At 39.9% G+C, this 19,173-nt stretch overlaps 1 protein-coding gene and 1 long non-coding RNA gene across 3 annotated transcripts in view; one reads left to right on the top strand and one right to left on the bottom strand.

The window, feature by feature from the left end:
• Positions 1-19,173, bottom strand: part of LOC309711596 — a 224,505-nt gene that overhangs the window by 162,206 nt on the left and 43,126 nt on the right. The gene's annotated exons all lie outside the window — the stretch shown is intronic.
• Positions 1-19,173, top strand: part of megf10 (multiple EGF-like-domains 10) — a 62,267-nt gene that overhangs the window by 11,153 nt on the left and 31,941 nt on the right. The window contains exons 6-8 of the mRNA XM_082542000.1: positions 9,995-10,241; positions 12,296-12,416; positions 12,628-12,764. Coding sequence (XP_082398126.1) covers positions 9,995-10,241; positions 12,296-12,416; positions 12,628-12,764 — 505 coding nt within the window. The remainder of the gene's footprint in view (positions 1-9,994; positions 10,242-12,295; positions 12,417-12,627; positions 12,765-19,173) is intronic.

Below are 19,173 nucleotides of genomic sequence, written 5' to 3'. Positions count from 1 at the left end.
TCTCATGCAACATATTTGATAATGAGGGTCAGAGAATGCAATACAAACCCCTGGGAGCCAGAGGCAGACAGTCAAAGACTCAGGAGAGCTACACTGTACACCGACCCCAGAAGTGCTGAAGACCTGAGGTCACACACCTAGACGAAAACCATGGGTCCAACCCAGCAGGGGGAAGAGGGAGGACCTGGTGGAGGACTCGGTGGAGGGCCCACAGCCAAAGGGCAGGAGTGCCAGACAACCAGAGGCAGCAGGCAGCCAACCGCGGCAGAGGCCAGCCTTCCCAGCATCAGCTGAGGATGGGAACCCAGGCGCGAGAACCTCCTGACGGAGCCGACATGATGAGAGGTCCAAGCCTCCCCATACCACAACCTCAAGGGAGCAGGCCAGCCAACGCCAAAATTTCCACCCAGGGTGCCATTGGAGTGCTAGCTCCAGCCAGCAGTGAACCTGGGACGCAGGCAGACTGGCCCCAGATCAGCAGCCAACCTCACCACCAAAAAACAGGGTGCAGGAAACAGGGGTGTAGGCCACTTTTAACAGCTGTTAGTGTCAAAGGTAGGCCTTTTGGGTCCATGTGTTGGTGCATGTCACAGTACGAGTAAATAGTGAGTAGGACTGTGTGAAATCTAGACTAAACCACTACTGATGAAGGAACACATGCGACATGAGAATGTGGCAGCTGGTTAACAGTGCTCATCCAACCAACTTTGACCCATGTGGCACATGTTCCATCCCTCCCCACGACCCTATGTGTAAAAGTGACTGATAATCAGAGGAGGTTGAGGAGGAGAAGGCATGGGATCTCTAAGACCAGTTGACTACCCTTGAAGGAGAAAGCCACTTCTGCTGGCTCAGTAAGCACTTCTGTTTCCTCTATGACACTGCAGGGCAACAAAAAATTGAACCAGCACCCGTGCAAATGGCACACCCTACCACCGCTGCACCAAAGGCTGTCACACTGCTGACGCCACTATAAAGAGTATTCTAACATGTGCAGACATGCCCCAAATCTGGGGGCCCATCTGCACATGGAGCCAGTAACCCGCTCAATCTACAAGGACAAGAAGAGTCAAACTGAGTCTGAACCTAGTCACTGCGCCTACCCACCCAAACTGTGTCAACCACTCCAGAATGCCAGAACATTCGGCCACTTGCTCTGGAACCAACAAGTACCAGCATACCGGGGAGGGGCATCAACATCAAGCAGGGAAAAATAGGGAGGGGTAACCTCACCCTCCATGACCTTGTCCCACAGCGGCCAAGGCTCAGCAAGCCCCAGACCCAGACATGGACACACACACAGACACCCGGGGAACCCTCTTTTGATGATAAATCATAAAAATAATCCCAGGGTGTTGTTTGACACCATTAATAGCATTATATCCTCCCCTCCTCCACATGCATTGATAGCCTCTGACGATGACTTTAATGTATTTCTCCATGATTTTGTAAATAGGGTGATGGACTTAAGCTCGAAATTCTCCTTAGGTTCCTTGCCTAATGGGGATTGCCCTCAATGCTTTGATTCATTTACCTCATTCTGTTCAATTACACTAAGTGACTAAGTTAGAATAATGGTTAAGCTGAAACCTTCATCACCATCTTTAGGGATCTTGCATCCCTCTGTTCTTTTTGGGTCCTTCGTTGCTTTCTATCATTAACAGCTCACTGAAGCGAGGTTGTGTTCCATCTTACTTTAAGCATGCTGAGGTCATTCCATTACTTAAAAAACCTAGTCTTGATGCCACGTCTCCTAGTAATTACCGGCTTATTTCAAAATGACCATTTATTAGCAAATTATTAGATAAAGTTGTCAAATCAATTTATTTATTTATTATGCAAACTACACATTTCTGACCCTTTTCAGTCCGGTTTTCAAAAGCAGCACTCCACTGAAACTGTTCTTTTAAAGGTCTGTAATGATTCTTTTGCTTTGTGCTTGTGTTGCTTGACCACAGTGCTGCCTTTGATACTGACCATAATATTTAATTACTAGGCTGAAGGTTTTGGTTGGTAACTCTCGCTCACCACTAGATCTGTTTTCCTCCTATTTATGTGAGAGGACGTTCTGTTGGGGCAAGCAGATTCTCCTTCCACACTGCTGGTTTAACCTGTGGCATTCCTCAAGGTTCCATCCTGGGTCCATTGCTATTCTCCTTTCACATGCTTCCTTTAGCTGGTATTATTCGATCTTTCTCAGGCATTTCTTATTAATTTGATGCTGATGACATTCAACTGTACTATGTCTTTTAAGCCTCACCAGCTGGATAGGTTGTCTACCCTAGTTGACTGTTTATCTCATTAGTGACTGGCTTTCCAACAATTACTTTGTTTTAAATTCTGACAAGACTGCCATGATTATAGCTCCTCCTGATATACAATCAAGAATCAGTCAAATGATTGCTTCTTTTTACTTGGTAATTTTGGTGTAATATTTGATTCCTCCTTGAACATTGACTCAAATATAAAATTTTGCTTAAGATCCTGTTTCTTTTATTTAAGGAGTATTTCTAGATTGCAACCTATAGTTTCCTCCTATGAAATGGGAAAAAATTTTCATGCATTTGTATTATGCGCTTAGATTACTGTAATGCCTTTCATTTTGGCTTAAATCATCTCTGTCACACCTCAAGCAATAAAAAATGCTGCAGACAGATTCCTGACACACTCTCGTTTTATTTTCTCAATATTGGCTCTTGGTTGATATTAAAATTCATTTTAGGAGTCTCACAATTGCATACAGAGCAATAAATTTCCCCACCAAATTTCCCAGAGGAACCCACCCGAGGGATTAATAAAGTTTTATCTTATCTTATCTTATCTTATCTTATCTTATCTTATCTTATCTTATCTTATCTTAAATAGACAAGCTCCACACTATTTGTCCCAAACATCTTTTTAAACACACTGCTGCTTGTTGCCTCCATTCACAAGCTCAAAATCTATTAGTTGTACCTCATACAAGAGTGAAGACTAGAGTGGACAAAGCTTCCAGGCTATGGAACAGTATCACTCCAGCTCTGTTTAGCTGAGTCTTTTAAGGAATAGTTTTCTTCCATTTAATCAGGTTTTTTGCTGATTTTCTTTTGTTGTGTGTCTGCTGTGGCAGACATGTGGAGTGGAGAGAGTGTGGACCCAAATGCAGACTTCGGAAATGGACTTTTTTTGAACACAAACAAAAGCACAGTAAGAAAACGACTAAACCTAAACAGGGAGGAAACTAGAAGCAAGTATAAAGAAACTAAAAACCTGAGTCATGGGAAATTCAGTGGGTGATATGCAGACAATCGAGCAACAAACAGAGGAAGACAAAAACTACGTGTACACTAATCCGAATAAATTTGAAAATGCCGTTTTAGTCTAAAAATGCTTCGCGTCCACACTACTGTGTACAATTGTTTTCATCCACACTGAAAGCGCTTAGATTCCTGTACTACGCATGCGTGAAACCTGCGTCATTTCTGCCGTGTATTTAGTTTCCAGCTCTTTGAAATGTTGGGGCAAAATGTCGAGGAAAAGAGGAAAAACTGATATTATTCTTTAATAGGGCTGCCAAAATTGAGAGCAAACAAAGCAACTGCTGTACAGTACCAAACGCCATTTTAGTTGAATTGGTCACATTGGGAAGCAAAACTGAAAACACTAACATATTACACGAGACTGTCCTGGTAAAACAGGAAACATGAGACAGGCACTTGAAACAATGCGAAACACAGACGTGAAAAAATAACTTGACTAGACGCAACACAAGGACCACAGGGGAAGCACAGAGACAGACACCAAGAAATCCAAGACATTTGTTTTTAAACATGGTTCACTGTTGACACTGTATCTTAATTGTCGTTCAGCGCTTTGTGACTGTTATGTCTGTGAAAGGGGCTAGATAAATCAACTTTACTTACTTACTCAACGAAAACAACAAAGAGCGATCATCTTTGTATCTCACCGACACCGAGGTCTAATGTATGATTTAAAACACATCAAGCATTCCTATATTCTACTGTTGAAATAATGATCATGATCTTTCAAAAGTAAGTAAAAGTAATAAAGAACTATAACATCTAAATACTTCTACAGTTACATGATAAATTCAATGATCAACAGAAATGGAAATGTCATAACTGAAAAGACTTAATTAGAAAGCAATGGTTTTGTCATAATTTTCGAAAATCGTGTGCCAAACTCTGAAATGTTTGGCCTGTCTACTTTGTCTCTTGTTGATTTTATCTTCTAACTGTGGAAATTCAGTTTTTCGACTGTGCGTAAATTGGGGAAGTATTTGACTCTTCTCCCTTTTGTGTCTTCATCAGTTGACACACCAAAAAAGTCCCAAACGTCATAACAGCAAATCTTAGTGCATCTAGTAAACTAGCTTGAGCTCATCACTATTTTGAGACTGTTGTTTGTGTTTGTTGCCTTTAACAGTCATTTCCCTAAATTATTTTGTTGATGCAAACTTACCAAGAGGTGATTTTTGCTCTTATGAATCTGTAAATGCGTGTTCATGCAGACTGAGATACTGAATACTGAAATGGAAGAGGGCCTCACACGGTGTGTCCCATCGTCTTCAGTTTCACCCTGTGATAAAAGAGCTTGTTGTGTCTGTCCCTTAGGGCAGGCCTGTCTGCTTACTGCTCGCTCACACACACACACACACACACACACACACACACACACACACACACACACACATGCACACAAGCCCGTTCAGCTATCTTAGTGAGGACCTTCATTGACATAATGGTTTCCCTAGCCCCTTACCTTAAAACCCTAACCACTAAAAATGAATGCCTAACCCTAACCCTAAACCTAACCTAATTGTAACCCTGACACTAAAACCACATTTTGAGCCTCAAAAAGGCCTTCAAATTTGTGAGGACCAGTGTGTGTGTCCTCACAAGTGACTGTTGGTTCTCACAAGTATAGTAGAATGCTATATTTGATCCTCACAAAGATAGCTAGACAGGAACACACACACACACATTTTTCTTTGTGGATAGAAAGTGTGATAGATAGAAGTGTGAACAAATTACTTCAGTTGTTAATTATTGTTTCTTTTTCTATTTTTTGCTTATTCATTTTTTTAAATCTTAAAATGTATCTTGCACAGAAAGGCAAACACAGGTGTTATATTTGTTATATTTTATTTGAAAATAAAAGCTGTAGGAATGACTTGATAAAAAATGTTGCAAACCCAGGAGACAAGTGAGGGAAAAATATGTGGTTAAAGTTACTGTATTGAAGGAACAGTCAAGTTCAAACACAGTATCTTGCTTTGTTTTTATCACTTGCACATGAATTCGGTAGTTTTTGTGCAAAGCCATTTCTTTCTTCCACAATTAACCCTGCAGTAGTTGCCCTGCAGTAGTCCTTCACGGTCCATATCCATATTAAGATCTCTTTCTGAAAACCATTGAGCTCTTTGGGACTAACCCTTAAATCTATGTTCGACTTTCTTTTACAGCTACACAGTTAAAATTTTAAGGCTAGAATTTCTTTGTGAAGGCCTTTTTGAGGCTCAAAATGTGGTTTTAGTGTCAGGGTTACAATTAGGTTATGGGTAGGTTTAGGGTAAGGGTCAGGGCTAGGCATTCATTTTTAATGGTTAGGTCAATAATGTCCTCTGATACTCAGATGAGAGTTAACAAGGATATTTATGAACTCAAGTTTCAAGTTTTTTCCAGTTAATTCTCAACCCCATCTTGGATTAAATAGATTCAAATTACACCACCAGTCACCTCAAGGCGCTCAAGATTGAGGGAAATATTTTTCATCAGTAATGACAGCTATTGTTAGAAAATGATTTTATGTTTTTAATATCTGATGGACAATCTGTATTGCAGTTGGAAGACATCAATAATCGTATCAATAATCAATAAACACTGACATGTTTGACTTGAAATGGGTGCTGAAGTAGGGACTAGGTTTTTCTGTAAAATGTAGCAAAAATAGCTCAGTATATGGAACTAGTCACTCCGTTCATATTCATGTGGCTTTCTGTAATATGTATTAAATGGCCTAAAGATCGAAGAAAGACTAATCTGCTGACTGTCTCATACAGGTCAGTGAACCACAACAATATGTCTGAGGCTCAATTTGACATACGAAGAACAGGAAATGGCAAAGACAATATGTGCTGTGTGTGCATGTGCATGTGTGCGTGTGTGTGTGTGTTTATGGGTGGGGAGGAGTGGGTTATGGTTAGGAGTAATAGCAGGAGGAGAAATTTTTGCGGGAGGAAATGACCTGAGGCAGTGGAGCTTGTGATTTAGTACACATGATAATAACACAAGATCCTCAGGAGGGGCTCAAATTCAGCTGTGAAAGCAAAGTAACATCAATATTATGGACTATGTTTCACTGTCTATGTAAAAAATATTCTCTTTTGTGTTTATATCGGTAGATCACTTTGAACTCTTAGTTGTCAACAAAGACTCTCAGTAGTCTGCTAATGACAGAAATGATTAAACGTAATTCCACCTCAAACAGCAAAAATATTTTGTATAATGCCCACACATTTCGTGATCTGAGCCCTAAAAGCCAACAAAATGCTTTATAACTAATTATAGTATTGCTGTTATTTAAATTATTCAAATATTTAATTAATATTTAAATCGTTAAAAAACGTTGCTGTTACTGTTTGAGAAATGGCCTCACTTTGGCTCAAGAAAACTTTGGTATACAGTATAGTTCATGGTTGGCTTTATGTCTGCAAAGTGCCCAGGTGTTGTCGCCCTAAAACAAGCCCAAATCATCCTCTTTTAGACGTTTTATCTGATTTAGTGCTCAGCTCAGATAAAATAATTAATTGTAGGTGATTTTTAACATTCATGTAGATACTAAAAGTGACAGCCTGTAAAGAACCCACCACTTTAATCACTCTCTAGATCTTGTTTTAACATGTGGCATAGAAACCGAACATTGAACAGTGTTTCCTAAAAACCCTCTCTCATTTCCTTAAATTGTGAACATGTCTAATAACTGGTTTGATTTACCTGTCTACAGACATGTTTAACAAAATAACGTGACAATTAAAAACTCTGGAGGATGACACACACACACCTCCTGAGAGAGGAAAACTGGAGGAATGCTACAGCTGTTTCTTCTCACTGGGAATCCTTCGTATTAGTGTGACAGTGCTTTCTGTTCCCATGAGTGCACCATTTTTGGCAGGCTGGGTAATCACTAAATAGATGGAAAAACATCCAGGCTCCCCAGTGTGGAGAGTAAGATCTGAACCCACTCTGAACAACTGGCAGTCACTGGCTCCCAGTCTTTTCTCTACGCACCCAACTCTTTTATACTCTTTCTTCGTTTGTGATTAGAAGAAGCTTTTAAAATTTATCTGATGCAGATTCAAGTGAATATACATAAAACAGTCGAATTTACTGTGGCAGAAAGTGAGAGCTCAGGATAACAATGTGAGGTCTGACAAATTTTTATCATGTTGAACATTTTAGAAAATAAAATCCTTAGGATCCTATTTGAGACTGTGATGCAACCAGCGTTGTGACAAAACCGTGCCACAGTATTTTTTCTGCATGTGTGTGTGTGTGTGTGTGTGTGTGTGTGTGTGTGTGTGTGTGTGTGTGTGTGTGTGTGTGTGTGTGTGTGTGTGGCTGTTTTGAATAGGCTGATGACAGAGAACAATCTGTTCTCCGGGAAGTAGATGAAGAGCCCTAAGCTCCTGGACTTGAGCTTTTATTCAATCTAGGTCAGGTTTCAAAAAGGTATCGTGATAGTGGACTTGAATGGAAGAGCTTTTTATATGTACATGTTAGTATCTCTATTCTCCTCCTCCCCCTTCAGCCCCGCTGCTGTTTGTCACACAAGGCCAAACCGCCGGAGGTAAGAGAGTATGTACATTTTATCAGGCCAGAGTGAAGCGCACTAATGCAGAAGGAAGAAAAGGAGCCTTTTAATCACTTGAACAACTTCAGAATAGTGGAGTAGCTGGAAATGGCAGCATTACTCTGCATGCTAGGCATATAAATGCCAAGCTGTTTGTGGTAGTCGAAAGAAGGAGCTCGACCTTAAATAACATTTATTGCTAATAAAAAAAACAAACAAATTATTTATTTTGACTTAAAATGTAACTGAGAGCTATTACTACCTTTTTATTGACAAATCTGAACATTTTGTTCAGATTTGTGTTCAACTATTAAAAATTTTGGACTAGTTTTGACTCTCAGTCAGACTCTCAGTCAAACTATCTGTTATTTTTTCTGAAAATCAAGCAAGATGACACCAAAGATTTTCAATTTTGTACTATAGGTGCATCTACTAGGAGGCTACGATAGCACTGGAAACCACAAGTATTTTTGAGTCCCTGAGTTTTTTTGCGGTGCTTCATTGCACTACATATTAATACATGCAGAAATAAAGTTGCTTGTAAAAGGATACAACTGCAATCAGTGTGTTTTACTGTGGATTTTTCACAGCCAGCAGCTTTTCATTAGTTAGCAGATACACCAGGCTTTGAGAATAAAAGTTGAAGCCCAAAAAACTACAGCTAAAATGTATTAGCCAGTTGCTTATGTTTAAGACAAAACAAGATTGCACTGAGGACATGGTGTGGAAGGTCATGCACTGGACTGATGAGATTTGTAGTCAGTTCTTGTAGGCAATTATCAGTCTTTAAACATAAATTAATGAGAGCTTGACGGGATGGTGCTTCATCCCTAGTGGATATGTTGTCTTTTTGTTCATTTTTAGTTGAGACTTTCCCTCTGCAACATTATATGCTGCCAATCCTCAGCCTTTTACCAGTAGGCTGAGGATTGTGCAACATTTTAACAGTCCTTAACTTTGCAGATGTAATTTACATGTATACATCCTGGTGCCAGTACTCTTAAGCCACTTGATTCTATACATCACAGTTCTTAGACTTCTAATAACTGTGATGTATAGGACAGATAGAACAAGATTTACTAAATCAGTCATAGGAATTGACAGTGATAGGAATTAGAGCAGGCACTGCAATAAGGCACGAGGGATGTTGGAGGCCAGGAGAAAGAGGTAGGGAACAAATAACTTGAGAACAGAAGAAGAAATGTGAATACACAGAAAGACTTTGACACCAACACCAGCTATATGTCAATTTAGCAGGACAACCACAGGAAAATGGATGATAATACACAAATCATGGATATATTACAATGAATAAGATGAATAAGTTACCGCTAATAAATACTCCACGTGTTGACAAATGCAGAAAAGCCTTGCGTAGCTTAAATGGCACCTATTTCTTTCTTTCTTTCTTTAAATTTAGATGTGTGTATAGTATACAACAAAAAATGAATATCTTCCTGACAGCAGAATATACAGAAAACTCCAGTGTTCCACCCACAAACCATTTGGCCTGATAGAAACCCCCAAAACCTGTAGATGGTGCTATATTCATGAAGAACCAAAGGCAGAAGACTATACTATGATGTGCCAGAAAAGAATATTCTGTTCCAGGTATAGAGGAGCAAAGATTACACTTACAACTCAGATGGGGGTTATAATGAAGGATGCAGAAATAAAGCTGCGCTGCATTTATTTGTTTAGGAAAGCAATTAGGAAAGCCCAGAAACTCCACACAATGCTGAGCACATTGATTTTTCATTCGAGAAAGGCACACCTAAGAGAGCCTGAGGCATTTTGTAGTGAAGAATGATGAGTAGTTGTTATTATTATTATTATTATAAAAAATAAGAATTATAGCTATATTTAAATCGACTTCAGCACTCTGGGGGACTGAAAAAAAGATCTGGACAGTGATACTGATGAGTGTTTTGAGTGAGTTTTTATGTGCAAGCCGAATAAGGTGCTAACTCCCTATAATAGATTTTACTTGCAGACTCAAGGCATCTCTAACTTAATGATCTATTATAGCTTCATATGCAGTTATAAATGACAACCTATGTCCAGTTCTGTGACACATGTCAAGTAAGATAAACATGAAAGATAAAAAAGATGTATTTAGATTTTTTTCTTTCTTTCTTTTCAGCTTGTGACAATGATCACTGGGGTTCCCACTGCAGTAACAGATGCCAGTGCCAGAATGGAGCTCTGTGTAACCCTATCACTGGAGCTTGTATCTGCACTCCTGGATACAGAGGTTGGCGCTGTGAGGTGTCATGTGCAGTAGGCACCTATGGGAATGGATGCCAGCAGAAATGCCAATGCCAGAATGGTGCTGCCTGTCATCATGCGACCGGAGAATGCAAGTGCCCACCGGGATACACTGGTGCTTTGTAAGTCTGGAGAGATCATTTGTTAAATTGGTTTCCTGCTTCTAATACCAACAGTGACATAAAAGAAAAGGTAGGCATCTATAAGAATGGATACCAACAGAAATCGTAGATTGGTGCTGCCTGTTATTATGCAACTGGAGAATACCAGAGTGCCCACCTCCATCTAATGCCAACAGTGACATAACATTAAAAGCCTAGTATCTATGGTCATGGCAATTTCATTTATACAGCACATATCATTATTCTTAAACATTGTGTGCACACACTGGACGGTTCTCTGGACTGTTGCACCAGATGAGAAGTCTGACATGGTTACGGTGCACGTCAGAGACCAAAGCACTGAGAGCTTTACAAATTAATAGAAAGATTTTAAAGATAATTCTGAAGTGACTTCAGTAATGATGCTAAAAAACTAGTTCATGCATTTATTATTTCTAGGCTGGAGTATTGTAATTTATTATTATTATCAGGTTGTCCTAAAAACGTCTGCACTGACAGTACTGACAGGGACTAGAAAGAGGGAGCATATTTCTCCCATAGTGGCTTCTATTCATTGGGTCCCATTTAATCCAAAATCAGATTTAAAATCCTTTTCATCACATAAGGGCTTGAATAATCAGGCCCCATTTTATGTTAAAGACCTCATAGTACCGTATCACCCCAATAGAGCACTTTGCTCTGAGACTACTAGTTTACTTGTGGTTCCTAGGATACTTAAAATTAGAACGGGAGGCAGAGCCTTCAGGTTTTAGGACTTTCTTCTGTGGAACCACATCCTAGTTTGGATTCACTAAAGACACACTCTGCATTTAATCATTAGTAAATATTAATCTCTGGCTCTCTTCCACAGCACGTCTTTTGTCTTGTCTTCCTCCCCTCACCCCAACCAGTCATGGTCACCCCTCTCTGAGCCTGATTCTGCTGGAGGTTTCTTCCTGTAAAAAGGCAGTTTTAACTTCCCACTGTCACCAAATAGGGCATCATAGGGGTTCATATGATTGTTGAGTTTCTCTCCGATCTACCTTAGATTGTAAAGCACCTTGAGGTGACTGTTGTTGAGATTTGGTGCTGTATAAATAAAACGGAATTGAACTGAAATTTAATTGAATGTAGAAATTATGAAAAAGATTAGAAAAAAATGTGTGGCAGTGCTGAATAAATAACTACAAGAAATATTCTTCCTTTTACTAGAAACTTTGTTGTAGTAATAGAACATTTATTAAATTCAGACACTAGTGTTTTGGAGGAACTGATTAGTTTATTAATGGATGACAATAAAAAGGAGTTATACTGATCTTTTTTAAATTTTATATCATTGTTGAAGCACAGAATTTTCCATTATATAGATAGATATATAGTATCTACTGTCAAGGGAATAATTATTTGATTGCCCACTGAATCAGTTAGACTGCTCACTTATGAATAAATGAACAGTCTCTAATTTTTATTTGATCACCAAGAAAAACCTGACTTACTAACTGATGGAGAAACCCTAGTTGGGAAGCACAGTAGTAAGACATTACTTCTAGTTTCCCTAAAGGTTTGCACAAAGGACAGATTTTGTCCCACTTCTCTTTACAGAAACTAGAACACACTGTGACTTAAGTGTGTGTTTTTCTTTAACCACTCCTTTGTTGCCTTGGTGGGATTGTTTCCATTATTGTCACGCTGGAAGACCCATCCCACATGTTCTGGGAAAGGGAAAGAGGTTCTCGTCCAAGATTTTACAGTACAGAGCCCAGGTCTATTGAAGTTGTCCTGCATCATTAGCAAAGACTAATAGTACTCAAAGTACAGTCTTTCCATCTCTGTGCTTGACTATAGGGATAGTGTTCTTTTAGGTAATATTCGGCATTTTTCTTCCATCAAACACGGCAGGTCGAGTTGATGCCAGAAAGTGCAACTTTAAAACAAAGTTTTAGTGAAACAAGGGTCAGCACAATTTTACTTTATAATTTTATATCTATAAAATTACTAGTTGTCTATAATCTCAAAGAAAACTCAGTAGTGCAAAGATGTAGTGTTGTTTTCTTTTTCTTTTCTTTTTTTTGAAGGTGCGAAGAACTCTGTCCACCAGGTAAACATGGGCAGCAATGTGAGGAGAGATGTCCATGTCAGAATGGAGGAGTGTGTCACCATGTAACCGGAGAGTGCTCCTGTCCAGCAGGATGGATGGTACAAACACTAACTGTTCCTTAACTCTTTAAGAAAATTCAGCTCACTAGACATGCTAGTATTTTATGGTAATATGCAAGCATGAACTAAACCAGAGAGAAACTTTTGATACTTTTGATAGGAAGAGAATTTATTTTTGAAGTTATAATTATTGAAGTTATTATTGCAGATTCTGTATACGATAAACACATGTTTGTGCTGTTGTCTGCAGGGAACAGTTTGTGGTCAGCCATGTCCAGAAGGGAGATTTGGAAAAAACTGTTCCCAGGAATGTCAGTGTCACAACAATGGCGTTTGTGTGTCATCTACTGGACAGTGCATCTGTAGCCCTGGATACACAGGAGAACGGTAAGAGAGACCTTTACAACAAAGCCCCACAGTACAGTACAGGGTTTTTTATACCCAAAAATCAGGATATCCTCAATACCAAGCATCTCCATAACTAATAGTTAAAGCTCAGAGTGCATAGAAGGGACCTGTAGAACCTTAAGTATTTGAAGACTGTGTGGAGGAATGGGCCAAAAGCATACCTGAGCAAAGTTTCTCCATACATGAGGCATCTTGTCATCACCAACAAAAGCCTTTTTTTAAGTATTAAATAAATTTCAGTAAGCATGTTCAATGCTTTTCCTTGTGCCATTTCTCATTATTAAACAATTTAATTTATGCACATTTATTGTTTGATTTCTTTGGATGTGTGGATTGGATGGATTGCTGTTACAGACATCTGGTGAGAATTTCATGTCACCTTTAGAAATATATTTACTTGTGTTCAATACTTATTTTACCCGTTGTACAAACTTGACACAGACAAATGATAAACAGAGACATGACTGACTGGGGAGAGAAGACTAATTTGACACAACTGAACAGGGAGAGCAGACAAATACAGACAGAGAACACAGAACTAGACAGACATGGGAAACAGAGAGGGATCAAAAATGGGAATGACCAAACACAGAGGAACAATGATCAACTACTATCAGAAAACTAAAAAAGCTAAACATAAGTTCTTTATCAAAATCAAAACAGATCATGAGCTCACAAAAAACTCAAAACCCTCGGTGCAAAACCCAAGGACACCACGAGGCAAAGCAGGATTCAAATGCAGGACTTAGTGTAAAAATTTCAGTGAATTTATTTAGATAGTAAAGAATAGGAATACTCGAGAACCTCCTTAATCCCACTGGCATGTCATCCGTGGAGGAAGCGGAGTATCCGGTCTTTAAGTGATGGCGTGATGAATCCTGCTTCCGGGCCCAAAGTAGTCTGCATTTAATAAGGCTGTTGTGTTTTTAACATGTTTTAATGCTTTGTATCTTGTTCTATTTAATCTCAACAAGCCCCTAAAAACTGTCAGTGATCACTGTTGGCTTCTCTCGGTTTTCATTACCACTAATCATTTTAAAGCTCAGTTTTTAAAACCTTACGATGTAACTACAGCCCAGCCCTTGCAGCAGCATATTAATGACTAACCTCGTATTGTGGATGGATTATCTCAGTTGTTCTCCTGACTGAGGTTTGGTCTGTTTACGGCATCCTGCCATGCGATGGTATTTGCCCCTAACCATTGGAAGCCCTCACATTAACTTTTATCGAGTGGGAAAAATTCCTGCGTTCATTAGCATTTGTCCTCCAGATTTACTGTTTAAGTAATGCTTACATAGCTTTGTCACACTAGCGATCACGTAGCACATCATTATATATCAGCTAACTTCAGTAACCTTACAAATGTCGCTGCTGTTTAGTTTTCTGTCTTCATTTATGTTGGAAGTGATAGCAGAGCTGTACGTTTGAATTTGTTTCATAAATCCTTCAGTCAGAACATGGTTAGTTATATTTAGATGGAAGCTAGCAAGCTAACTCCCTGCTAACTTCTAAAGCCGTTAAATGTCATAAATTCTGTTTTCATGGATGCCTGGATGTTAAACTTAATTGTTACACCTGGTAGAGCAGAGCGCTGATCATTTTATTAGAGAAGAAAGAATTTAGACAGTTTTTCTCTCTCTCAGTAATTGACGTCTACATACACACAAAGAGTACCTTGCCTGTGTGTGTGTGTGTGTGTGTGTGTGTGTGTGTGTGTGTGTGGACTGCTGATCAAAGGGTCAAACATCCTTGGTCAGGAAGAGGGTAGCCTCCCCCTCACCCTAGATGGTTCATCCTAGATAACACGGTGAGGAAGTCCTGCAGTTCATCTAAACAAAGAGCACTTAGACTAGAACAGACGCAACTACGTTAATCCTACCATAAAATAATAAGACACGGTATGACCTCTCATGCTCCCAAAGTGCTGTCTAATACACACAAAGTTTGCAGACTATCAAGGATCAAAACCTCTACCAATCTACAACTAATTACAAAACTCTAAGCATATATAAGTAAATATTTCTAAGCATAAATGACAATCAACAATACAAATCTAACATTTCCCCCCTTTTTGACCTTTATGCTAGAAAAGTTCCCAGGTATGAATACCTCATGTCTGACAGTTTCAATGCAAACCTTTTTATACTCAGCATATGTCAAATCACCCTAAATTACTGAAAAGGTACACAGTTTAACAAATGTATTAGCAGTTATCCCATTCCTCATTGATCTCATCTCATGGCAAACTGCATCCCACAAACAAACAAATTGTTAATTTAATAGTGAAAATAAGAAGATAACATTTCCAAAAACATCTCAGCTTGGTGATGCTTCCTCCGGGTGTGCACATCACATGTCTCTCTGCAGAGTGGTTTAAGCTCTGCAGGGCGTCATGAATGTCTCTTCCAGTTGTTTCCATCACTGTCCATAGGACCAGAGTCCAAATGTATGTAGAATAGACATTCAAACATACCAGTTGGTTTTGTTGTTCGTCAACATGGGTCTCAGCTATTTCCAAGCTGCAGACTTCTCAGCACTCTAGTTTTATGGCCTCTTACCAGCCCCCATCACCTGACTTCAGACCTTCGTCTTGTGAGGGGGATATTTATGACTCCTTAATTGTCCACGCTCTGCAGAAAAAGCTCTCTGTGGAAAGGGTGCTGGGTTCCGTCATCTTACTGCTGTTATGATCCCAGCAGCCTTCAGAGTGTCATCGTATGCACAGTACAGTGGCACAGCGTTAGGTGATGTTCATAGGAAACTGCTGTTATCACCACCATAGCTTCTGGTTCCTGTGCTTTTCACAGAATCATGACGTCATCCTCGAACTCCTTCTGCGCTGTCGGTGGAGCTTGGCACGCTCCCCTCATCCCTCGAGTTTTCATATCCCAACGCTGCTGAAGATTTAAGGCAGAGCACGTCGTACACCTTAATTGTCTTTCTCAGCGTCAATATTGAATGTTTCATTTTATTTAACATCTTGCTGTGGGAAGTCTCCTCTTGATCTCCTGGAAGCTCAGTAGCACAGCTCTCTGTGTGATGTCTGCTGTGCTGAAGATGATCTCTGATCCTCCTGAAGCCTCTCCTGGCCTCAGCTCCCATCCTGTGGACGATCCTCTCAGGCACTCCTTCTCGTCATGCATAGTCCTGATTTTGGGCCTGCTGGATCTGTCTCTCTTAGGTGAGAGTTGTCATGTGTCCATCTCCTCTGCCTTCCTCCTGGTTCAGCTGTTTCCGGCACCAGCTGGGGTCCTATAAGGATGAGCGTCGTAGTCAAGGTAACCAAGAGGGTCCTGGTCGCACACAGGTCCGTCACGCCTCGCACTTGGTTGCCCTAGAGTTGATCAGAGGCTGGAGGTTGAAGTGCGAGCTTACCCTACGGGGGCTCAATCAGCACTCCCCCCTCACCACTGAAACAACCAAGTGTGAGATTTCTCTATTGTGCTGTCTTGAGGGTGCCGGGGTTTCCTGGGACCTCGACCTCTTGCAGTGGCTCTGATAAATCCAGGAGGGTCTCTCGCTATTTTGCAGGCAGTTAAAATGGTCCTTGCTGTGGCTCCAAGGTCTGATCTCATGATGGGCCCCAACCAGCTTGACCTTTGACCTCAACCACTGCCTGGTCCTGTCAGCTATGCGCTTCTCACTGGGCAACAAACATTAGCAACACAGTGACCATTGGTGGTCAGACGCAGGTCGACAGGTTCCAGAGGTGCCATAAAAAGACCATAAAGTTAGCCATCTATAGCTGTGGAAAGAAGTAACACCAGTTCTCAACACAGGAAATTTCACACATGTTATTCACATTATCAAAGTAACCTTCACATTTTCCCATCAACACAATGCAACAGCATCACCACTCATAACCTGTAAACACAGTTTTCCTCACACATAAACCCAGAAATCCTGTAGTAGGAAAAAACATCAACCAGTTGTCCTGGTATAAATCGCATCATCAATTCACATGAAGAACTGGCATGCTGTAAGAAAAGAAAATGCAAATATTAGCGCTTGCGCAGGCGTATGCATACTTTGTCACAGTTATCTCTGTGAGCAACACAAGCCTATGAATAACACACCTGATAAATGCACAGACACAGAAAATGGCATTTAAAAGGTTAAATCATCATGCAACCTCGAGTGTTGCTGTCATCTTTCTGCTCCTGTAAAAGGAAACACATGGGTTCATCTGCACCTTTGTCAGGTGGGGGTTAACTTCACACAATCATGTTCAGTCAGTCAGTTATTTTAAAATTCTTACTCATTCACTCAGTGGTTCCTTCTTTTGCTAATTGTGGAAATTATCATCGCATTCGTTTCCACGCTCAGCAAAACGACGTTATTTCAAAAAGAAAAATAATTTAGACTGGATTTCCTCGTTGAATCCTTTTTGGGGGGGACTCTCATTTCCTAATTGTCCCAAATAAGTGGCTTTCTCCTGAGCCCATTTTAAATGTGGAGAAACTCACTTGCAACAATTGTCTTGACGACGTGTAACGCTTTTAATTCCCGACTTTCAGATCTGCTCAAAGAAAAGAAATTCACAAGCAAAAATCAGTGCTTGTTCAAAAATGAAAAATAAAAAATAACAGAGATTATCAAACCAAACTTTCAGTGCACTGTGAAAGTATCAAAATAAAAAGGCCTTGTTAAGTCATGACACAAACTCCTCATCAACTTCACAACAGGAGAAGAATCATCAGCTAGATTCACTCCAAACCAACCATCAGCTGCACAACACACCACACCACATAACTATGAGTTTAATCACCAGGTCTGTGCTCTTCACTCATTTAGGCCACAGATCTATTTTATTCAATTTTTCCTTTTTCCCTTCATCATAAAACATGTGACATGCTGTCATGCACTTCACAAAAGAAGTTTGTTCTGACGTATTCAGAGTTGTGTATCTAAATACAGGATTCACTCGCACATCAAAACAGGAAACTCAGTGTTTTAGAGTCTCCACTCTAACAAACTCCAACACATCCCATTCACTCGTGCTAGAATTCAGTCACCTTTCATTAATCTAAAAACCAATCAAATAATTTGCATATCGGCTATTAACCCACTAAGTTGACAGGACAACAGAAATGCATGTTCAAAATGTTATCACTAAAAGAGAATTTCCCTCATACAGTAAATTTAGTAGTAAACTTGTGCTGCATCAATCAAGCAGGAAGCTTCTCCCAATTTACTATATTAACACTAAATGTATTATCTGATCACTAGTTGGTCAAACCAGAATCTTTTTTCCCACAAAAGTTTAAATTGTTGTCCTGCAACCTAGAGAGTCAATTTTTTGCATTGGATAAATTCAGCATTTGATAACAAGTGTCTGCTAAATTGACACTATTTTAGCACTGATGAAAGATAACAAGCTAATTTTCATTGCATGTGTGTTTGTTATTAGGCAGGTTTAATGCATGTCTGTGGAGCTGCATATCCAACAGAGCATGTTCTCTGCCTTTCCTACACATTTCTCTGCTATTATTTGATCACTTCTTAACTAATGTGCTATGAGTCCACTGGTTTTTGCATCACACGAGGTGACTTGGACAAGATGATAAACAGACTCACACGCTTAAGATGTTGTCTAATCTTCATAAGCTCTCTTGTGTTTGTGTTAGTAGGGTTAATGCATATTGTGCTTGTGTGTGTGATTTTGTATATGTTTCTATTTTTGCAGTGTTTCAGACTCCTTCACAATTTTCCAACTTAAGCAGTCAGTTTTGTTTTTCCCAGGTTTGCTAACCCAAATTTTGATTTCCCACATTAAATAATTCCTATGTGTTCTCACCTAGTCTTCTCACTCTGTTGTCCTCTCACTCTGTTGTCCTCTCCCACTTCAACAGTCCAACAGCCGGCAGTTCTCCTTCAGCTTTGTCCTGTATTCCACTGTCTCTTCTTGCCATTTTACTCCACAGGTGGCAAATGTCAAACTCCAACTGTTCAGCTCTCCTCAAACGTTTTCTTCACATGCACAGTGAAGTCACAGCCTGTTGTAAACACAGTGCCATCCATCCGATCAGTCAGGATGATGGGTTTGCTCTTCTTCTCTGATGCTGTTTGTCCACATTGCTGCTGCTTTGCTGGGACTCTTTGCTCAGGACTTGCTGCTGTCTCTTTATCATGTTATTGCTTTGGAGCTGCATTCCTTGTCTTCAGGGAGGGGTGAGAGCTTGCTTGCTTGTGAGGTTGAGAGACACATGGCGCTGTAAATAAGTCAGCCAGAAACTTGGCCTGCATGTTTCCAATGATGTTGAAATATAACTTTCTTCCGACTGCTGCATGTGGAAAATTGATTGATTCAGGTCTGCTTTTCACCTGAAAGTGACAAACTAAGACATTTTCATTATTATCATCGCTGCTTAATCAACACACATCTCTC

This window comes from Aulonocara stuartgranti (genome assembly GCF_965226115.1).
Source record: "Aulonocara stuartgranti genome assembly, chromosome: 7".
Taxonomy (NCBI): domain Eukaryota; kingdom Metazoa; phylum Chordata; class Actinopteri; order Cichliformes; family Cichlidae; genus Aulonocara; species Aulonocara stuartgranti.
This window is presented reverse-complemented; position numbering and strand designations above follow the sequence as displayed.